This window comes from Salmo trutta, chromosome 21, assembly GCF_901001165.1.
Source record: "Salmo trutta chromosome 21, fSalTru1.1, whole genome shotgun sequence".
In the NCBI taxonomy this organism is placed as follows: Eukaryota; Metazoa; Chordata; class Actinopteri; order Salmoniformes; family Salmonidae; genus Salmo; species Salmo trutta.
In genome coordinates this window covers 40,924,110-40,932,528 of record NC_042977.1, presented here as the reverse complement: position 1 = coordinate 40,932,528, position 8,419 = coordinate 40,924,110, and the positions used below count along the sequence as shown (strand labels likewise).

The following is an 8,419-nucleotide window of genomic DNA, read 5'->3' as shown; positions in this document are numbered from 1 at the left end:
TCTCCGGAAGGTGGTGATTGACTCCGCTGTCCTGGCGTCGTGAGGGAGCTTGTTCCACCATTGGGGTGCCAGAGCAGCGAACAGTTTTGACTGGGCTGAGAGGGAACTGTGCTTCCTCAGAGGTAGGGAGGCGAGCAGGCCAGAGGTGGATGAACGCAGTGCCCTTCTTTGGGTGTAGGGACTGATCAGAGCCTGAAGGTTCGGAGGTGCCGTTCCCCTCACAGCTCCGTAGGCAAGCACCATGGTCTTGTAGCAGATGCGAGCTTCAACTGGAAGCCAGTGGAGAGAGCGGAGGAGCGGGGTGACGTGAGAGATCTTGGGAAGGTTGAACACCAGACGGGCTGCGGATCACGTATCTATTATGCGTGGGAATACTTGTGAACAGATTTCTTAAATTAAAATCACTTGGAGCTGATTTCCAGGTGTTTTTACAGTCTTTTATGCAAAAGTATTTTGTTGTTGTTGTTGCTCAGAACACGTTGGGGGCCAAATATAGCCAGTTGGGGAACCCTGCTCTGTACACTGTATCCAGCAGTGGCTGTGGAACGTCTGGTGGGCCGCGCAGGCGCACTAGGGAGATCGCCTTTGAGTCCAGTGCGGCAGGAAAAGCCAGGGGAGACGTCGTGGAGATTGAGGGTTAGGAGAGCAAAACAGTTATAAAGGAAAAAAAAGGACAATTGGTTCCGTTTACTTATAACACCATGCTCAAAATATGAATTTAGCTATTCCTGTAAATAGAAGTCGGGTAAATGGGCGAGCGGTTTCATAGCCTCCAGTAGACTAACGTTTCGTCTGTGCTTGCTTGGCAAACTGAAGATAATGTCAGGGAATGGCTGAAAATCCCTAAACTAGTCTACTGCAGTTGCCTGGCTGGAATTCTCTTCTCGTACTGAGAATATCGGACACATGGAAATAAAAACGGTTAGCTTGTAACCGTGGGAAGGATCCACAACACATCTGGGTGTGAGGAATTCCAGTCGGTCTTCGTTTCGGGAAACGCATTCGAAGTTTGAACGTAAAGAGACATTTTGCTGCATCGAATTCCTTTTCACGGGATGTCATCTGCCGCCGACAGAATTCCACTAGTTAACTGACCGTCTGCCTCTCGGTAACGGAGGCCGAGCGAGCCAGGCGTGAAGATGGGTGATGCGGCACATACCAAGGCGTTGAGACGAACCTTTATCGTCCCCTCGATCAAGGCGTTTGATCACTATGATTTCACAAGGGCTAAAATATCCTGTAGCTTCACATGGCTTGTGGCCAAAGCCTTTGGCTCAGGTAGGTGGCGCCTTTTGTTGTCTTCGCAATATCGGTGTGGAAATGTGTAACATTTTATGTAAAATGTTGACAAATTGTGTCAGTGTGCACATCATCATAATAGGGCCAATCATCTTTGATAACCGCGACATTTCTGAGGGGCCTAAAGAGCATCTATTATCTGTGTTAAGAATGTGTTATTCGGCTCCAAGGTCCTCGATGAAACATCATCTAGACTTCACCACGCGCGAATGCGACAATGAAACACGCTAATTAGTCATTTTATTAGTCACACCTGGGCGCTCTAATTGACATTCTGTCTGGGGAGAAGCGCACGTGTGGGATGACTAACTGTTGCCTTTTCTGTTCTCAACATGGCAGAGGGCGTTGTTGTTTACCTACCCTCTCCCGTCTGCATGGATGTCTGTGACATTTGATTGATTAGCTATTGCAGCTGGTTCCTGATGTTCACAGCAATGGCCCCATGCCCTACAGCTTGTTGGACCATCTGAACAGTATTAGAAAGATCATGTGATTTGACCATTGACACAGTTGTCACTTCACTGGGTGATCTACACCGTTAAGATCAGAATCTATTCTAAACATTCAGAGGAACATTTCCAGTTGTTTCTGGATGAGAGACAGCACTTACGCTATATTAAAGGCTTTCTATGGGGCCTCCAGTGTGGCTGGGGAAAGCCTTGGTCTGCAGACTGTAGCCAGAGCAGACCTAAAACGTCGAATTCCAACTAGCTAGCTCAGTGTCTCTGGGGTTGGTTGGAGGGTGACAGACTCCAGCTCTCTAATGGATGTTTTTAACTGGCCTACACTGTAACGACCATCCACTAAGCCAGCTGAACATGACTAGAAAGCTCCTCCTTTAGTTTCCAGCATGATGTTTGTAAACTAAGCTTTTGTCATGTGTATAAATTGGTGGAAAACCCTCACTCGAAGCACATGGTGTTAACTGCAGGCCTCACCTCATTACTCCTAGAGAACTACATGCTCTTAGCATAGCAGGACTGGGCAGATTTCCTTTCTTCCTGTCCCTCCCGGAGACACATATTACTGCTCCCTTCCTGCACCAATACAGAGAACTGTGGCCCAATTCATCAATCCAGTCTTCACACACAGCCATGTTTGACCTAGTTACTACGGCTGTGACAGTAGTTTGACCCACAAAATGCTGAAAACGTGCATGTACGTACACTGACACACTCACACAATGTTTTCCTCTATTATGACTGATTCCACAGGCATCTGTGGTTGATGCTCTCCTGTGTGGCACTGGATCATTGTGTGTGTGTGTGTGTGTGTGTGTGTGTGTGTGTGTGTGTGTGTGTGTGCACAAATGCTTTGCGAGCAGCTGTTCTAGAATGTGCTCTACACAGACAGTCCTCTCCTGTCTCTGTAACATCTGTGGTGTGTTGGCATTGTGGAGACCCAGTCGGTGACAGCATTTGTCTCCATTACAACACAGGGGCCTCCCGGTGGGATCCTTGGGATGCCCCTACCCTAAACCCTGAACGTTAACCAACATTAGTCTCATCTTGTGTGAACTTATTAGCCACAGTCAATGTGAGTGACAACAGCTCGGATCGCTTCGTTGGTCTGACTACATGGATGTTCGTACTGCATTGGAGAATAAGTAGTCTGACGTTAGTTTACATAGTGAGCAACTGAACAAAATGTTACCTTTTGAAAACCACTGCTAAAATACATCTAGTTATTTCGCAACGTTGTAGTCCAGTGCTTTGAATCAGACATTGTGAATTGCTGCTATAAGCTACAAGTTTCTAAGAATGCAATAACTGCATAGTAACAGAAAAGTAATGTTGCTGACAGCTGTACATGTTTTAATGTTCCCTCGCTGTGCTGTGCTCCAATTGGACGACTTCCTATGGTCGGCATAGTAAGGGTGGATATTCCAGGTCCCGTGTTTGGGCTTCCTGTGACGCTCCTTCCTGTGTACTTCCTGTTTGATTGGTTTTCCTTGACACGGCAGCTTTTGATGAACTGGTGGAAAACTAAATCCTGCTCACTCTGTAAAGGGTGATCTGCACTCCACACTGTTACAAATAAGCCTGCTTATTGGTCTAATTATTAGACTCTAATAGAACCTTTCTGATGGCCATACCTTTTTAATTGAACCTTTATTTAACTAGGCAAGTCAGTTAAGAACAAATATGAACTGAGCCCTATAACTCCTGTTTGGTTCTTTTTTCTAGCAGCACTTGTATGGATGTTGTTAGCAAGACTGTTAACATTGTAAAGCCTAATGTTCCATCCTCTTAAAGGTGTGTAGTATTGTTGCTGCTCTAGGAGGCCTAGAGGGAAGAAGTCAGAGAGCTGGCAGTGTGGTGACAGGACAACAAACTCTCCCTCAACGTCAGCAAGACAAAGGAGCTGATCGTGGAGCGGGTTGAGAACTTCAAGTTCCTCGGTGTCCACATCACTAAGGATCTATCGTGGTCTAAACACAGCAACACAGTCGTGAAGAGGGAACGACAACACCTCTTCCCCCACAAGAGGAAAAGATTTGGCATGTGCCCTCAGATCCTCAAAAAGTTTTACAGCTGCACCATTGAGAGCATCTTGACTGGCTGCATCACCGCCTGGTATGGCAACTGTTTGGCATCTGACCATAGGCACAACAGAGGGTAGTGCGTACGGCCCAGTACATCACTGGGGCCGAGCTCCCTGCCATCCAGGACCTCTATACCAGGCGGTGTCAGAGGAAGGCCGAAAGATTGTCATACTCCAGCCACCCTAGTCATACACAGTCCTCTCTGCTACCGCACAACAAGCGGTACCAGAGAACCAAGTCTGAGACCAAAAGGCTCCTGAACAACTTCTACCCCCGAGCTATAAGACTGCTGAACAGTTCATCAAATGGCTACCCGGACTATTTCCATTTCTTCTTCACATTCTTGTACTGGCTCTGTGCACACTCACTGGACTCTACCCACACACACATACTATACTGACACTCCAACATACACACACACTACATATGCTCACACACACACCAAACACACAAACACATGCATATTGACGCCACACACAAATTCACATATAGACACACTTTCTCACTCTTCACATACGCTGCTGCTACTCTGTTTATTGTCTGTCCTTATTGCCTAGTCACTTCTACCCCTACCTACATGTACATATTACCTCAACTACCTCGTAACCCTGCACATTGACTTGATACCGGTACTCCTTATATATAGCCTCATTATTGTTATTTTATTGTGTTACTATTTCCTTTTTTGCACATTTTTCGTACTTTTTAACTTTGTATTGTTGGGAAAGGGCTCGTAAGTAAGCATTTCAAGGTAAAGTCTTGACCTGTTGTATTCTGTGCATGTGACAAATAAAATGAGATTTGATTTGAGGTCATAGGAGCTTTTGTCCATCCTCTCTGGGTTATGAGGTGGTTTTAAAGTGGGGACAGTTGGGGGACTTTATATTGGGGACAGACAGTTGTTGTTGTGACTAAATGCTGAAGTGGCTAGGTCTGGCTGTTGAGTGGTAAATGCCTGTTATTGTCTGAAATAGCCCCCTTCATCTCTCTGGGTGGGAACACACTAAAGATTAGGTTTGCTTCTGACCCCCCCCAACCCTCTGAAGAATGGGTATTACTAAGTGGATGTATAAATGTAGGAACTTAATTTGAGCCAGTTTGCTACAGCAGGAAATTAACCCTGCAGCGACAGGACATTTAAATATTATGTGGATTATTAATGGACATTTTAATGTGAAAATTAGAAACTTTAGAAGCCTTTTTAACCTTGAATACACTACAAGTTGTAGTGCCTGCTGTGCAGGAAAATTCAGCAATAAAATAGTGATCAAATTAAGATCCTACATCTGTTGGGGCGAAGAGAGTCCTCACTTAGCCATGTACCCTCCTCCACCTCTATATGAATTAATCAAAGGATACGCCTTACCAATCTATGGGCTACTATTGACCATTCTATTGACCATTTATATAGGTCGTTATCAATAAAACATCACAATATCAATCAATCAATCAAATTGATTTATAAAGCCCTTTTAAGGTGCAGAGCGTTTGATTTGTCTGCCTGGGGGCAAGGAGACCCGCAGCTCCACTAAAACTATTTGATTGTAATATCGTCACCTCTTGAAGCGCATTGTCAGAACTACACATTTCCGATTATTCCATGAAAAACAGTTGCGCACATTGAGCTCTATCATCAGAGTTCTAGACCTACAGCAAGGAAGTGCTTTTCATGACCAGTAAACCTGATCACCTCAATTCAGATACATCAGGGTAGCCTCACAATATCTCTCCATATTGGCCACCATTAATTGAGTGATATAAAGTGAACGATACCTGACAGGTATGAGTAGTTTAGGTTAAATTCCCATCCTTTGTGGGGTCTGCCTGTCATGCAGCAGAAGGGCGTATTTGCCAATGTAACATTACTGTTGGCTGATAATGTAACATTACTGTTGGCTGACAATGTAACATTACTGTTGGCTGATAATGTAACATTACTGTTGGCTGATAATGTAACATTACTGTTGGCTGACAATGTAACATTACTGTTGGCTGATAATGTAACCCTACTGTTGGCTGACAATGTAACATTACTTTTGGCTGACAATGTAACATTACTGTTGGCTGATAATGTAACATTACTGTTGGCTGACAATGTAACACTACTGTTGGCTGATAATGTAACACTACTGTTGGCTGATAATGTAACATTACTGTTGGCTGATAATGTAACATTACTGTTGGCTGATAATGTAACATTACTGTTGGCTGATAATGTAACACTACTGTTGGCTGATAATGTAACACTACTGTTGGCTGATAATGTAACATTACTGTTGGCTGATAATGTAACATTACTGTTGGCTGATAATGTAACACTACTGTTGGCTGATAATGTAACACTACTGTTGGCTGACAATGTAACATTACTGTTGGCTGACAATGTAACATTACTGTTGGCTGATAATGTAACATTACTGTTGGCTGATAATGTAACATTACTGTTGGCTGATAATGTAACATTACTGTTGGCTGATAATGTAACACTACTGTTGGCTGATAATGTAACACTACTGTTGGCTGACAATGTAACATTACTGTTGGCTGACAATGTAACATTACTGTTGGCTGACAATGTAACATTACTGTTGGCTGATAATGTAACATTATTGTTGGCTGATAATGTAACATTACTGTTGGCTGACAATGTAACATTACTGTTGGCTGATAATGTAACATTATTGTTGGCTGATAATGTAACATTACTGTTGGCTGATGATGTAACATTACTGTTGGCTGATAATGTAACATTACTGTTGGCTGATAATGTAACATTACTGTTGGCTGATAATGTAACATTACTGTTGGCTGATAATGTAACATTACTGTTGGCTGACAATGTAACATTACTGTTGGCTGATAATGTAACATTACTGTTGGCTGACAATGTAACATTACTGTTGGCTGACAATGTAACATTACTGTTGGCTGATCATGTAACATTACTGTTGGCTGATCATGTAACATTACTGTTGGCTGATCATGTAACATTACTGTTGGCTGACAATGTAACATTACTGTTGGCTGATAATGTAACATTACTGTTGGCTGATAATGTAACATTACTGTTGGCTGACAATGTAACATTACTGTTGGCTGACAATGTAACATTACTGTTGGCTGATAATGTAACATTACTGTTGGCTGACAATGTAACATTACTGTTGGCTGATAATGTAACACTACTGTTGGCTGACAATGTAACATTACTGTTGGCTGATAATGTAACATTACTGTTGGCTGATAATGTTGACTTTGCAAGCTACTAGTAGAAATGTTTCATATTTTGTAGGGGGTAGATCAGCTTTAATATTGCATATAGATTGTAGCCTTCATCAATGTCATTGTCTGCATCATTTCCAATCCCATATATATATATATATTGGGGTCATTAAAACTAGTTTTTCAACCACTCCACAAATTTTTTGTTAACAAACTATAGTTTTGGCAAGTTGGTTAGGACATCTACTTTGTGCATGACACAAGTCATTTTTCCAACAATTGTTTACAGACAGATTATTTCACTTATAATTCACTGTATCACAATTCCAGTGGGTCAGAAGTTTACATACACTAAGTTGACTGTGCCTTTAAACAGCTTGGAAAATTCCAGAAAATGATGTCATGGCTTTAGAAGCTTCTGATAGGCTAATTGACATCATTTGAGTCAATTGGAGGTGTACCTGTGGATGTATTTCAAGGCCTACCTTCAAACTCAGTGCCTCTTTGCTTGACATCATGGGAAAATCAAAAATCAGCCAAGACCTCAGAAAAAAATGGTAGACCTCCACAAGTCTGGTTCATCCTTGGGAGCAATTTCCAAACGCCTGAAGGTACCACGTTCATCTGTACAAACAATAGTACGCAAGTATAAACACCATGGGACCACGCAGCCGTCATACCGCTCAGGAAGGAGACGCGTTCTGTCTCCCAGAGATGAACGTACTTTGGTGAGAAAAGTGCAAATCAATCCCAGAACAACAGCAAAGGACCTTCTGAAGATGCTGGAGGAAACAGGTACAAAAGTATCTATATCCACAGTAAAACGAGTCCTATGTCGACATAATCTGAAAGGCCGCTCAGCAAGGAAGAAGCCACTGCTCCAAAACCGCCATAAAAAAGCCAGACTACGGTTTGCAACTGCACATGGGGACAATGATCGTACTTATTAGAAAAATGTCCTCTGGTCTTATGAAACAAAAATAGAACTGTTTGGCCATAATGACCATCATTATGTTTGAAGGAAAAATGGGGAGGCTTGCAAGCCAAAGAACACCATCCCAACGTTGAAGCATGGGGGTGGCAGCATCATGTTGTGGGGGTGCTTTGCTGCAGGAGGGACTGGTGCACTTCACAAAATAGATGGCATTATGAGTAAGGAAAATTATGTGGATATATTGAAGCAACATCTTAAGACATCAGTCAAGAAGTTAAAGCTTGGTCGCAAATGGGTCTTCTGGAGTAATGGGCCTACCCTCCTGTAGGTTTACACTCCAACCCTGTTCCTGGTCGAGTTACCCTCCTGTAGGTTTACTCCAGGGCTCTCCAACCCTGTTCCTGGAGAGATACCCTCCA

The 8,419-nt window shown here is 43.1% G+C and overlaps 1 protein-coding gene across 3 annotated transcripts in view; it reads left to right on the top strand.

Annotated features, from left to right (window-relative positions):
* Positions 1-558: 558 nt before the first annotated feature.
* LOC115157447 (calmodulin-regulated spectrin-associated protein 2) overlaps positions 559-8,419 on the top strand; it is a 67,062-nt gene continuing 59,201 nt past the window's right edge. For all 3 annotated transcript variants that reach the window (XM_029705706.1, XM_029705705.1, XM_029705704.1), the window contains exon 1: positions 559-1,278. In XM_029705706.1, coding sequence (XP_029561566.1) covers positions 1,140-1,278 — 139 coding nt within the window. In that variant the 5' untranslated portion in view covers positions 559-1,139. The remainder of the gene's footprint in view (positions 1,279-8,419) is intronic.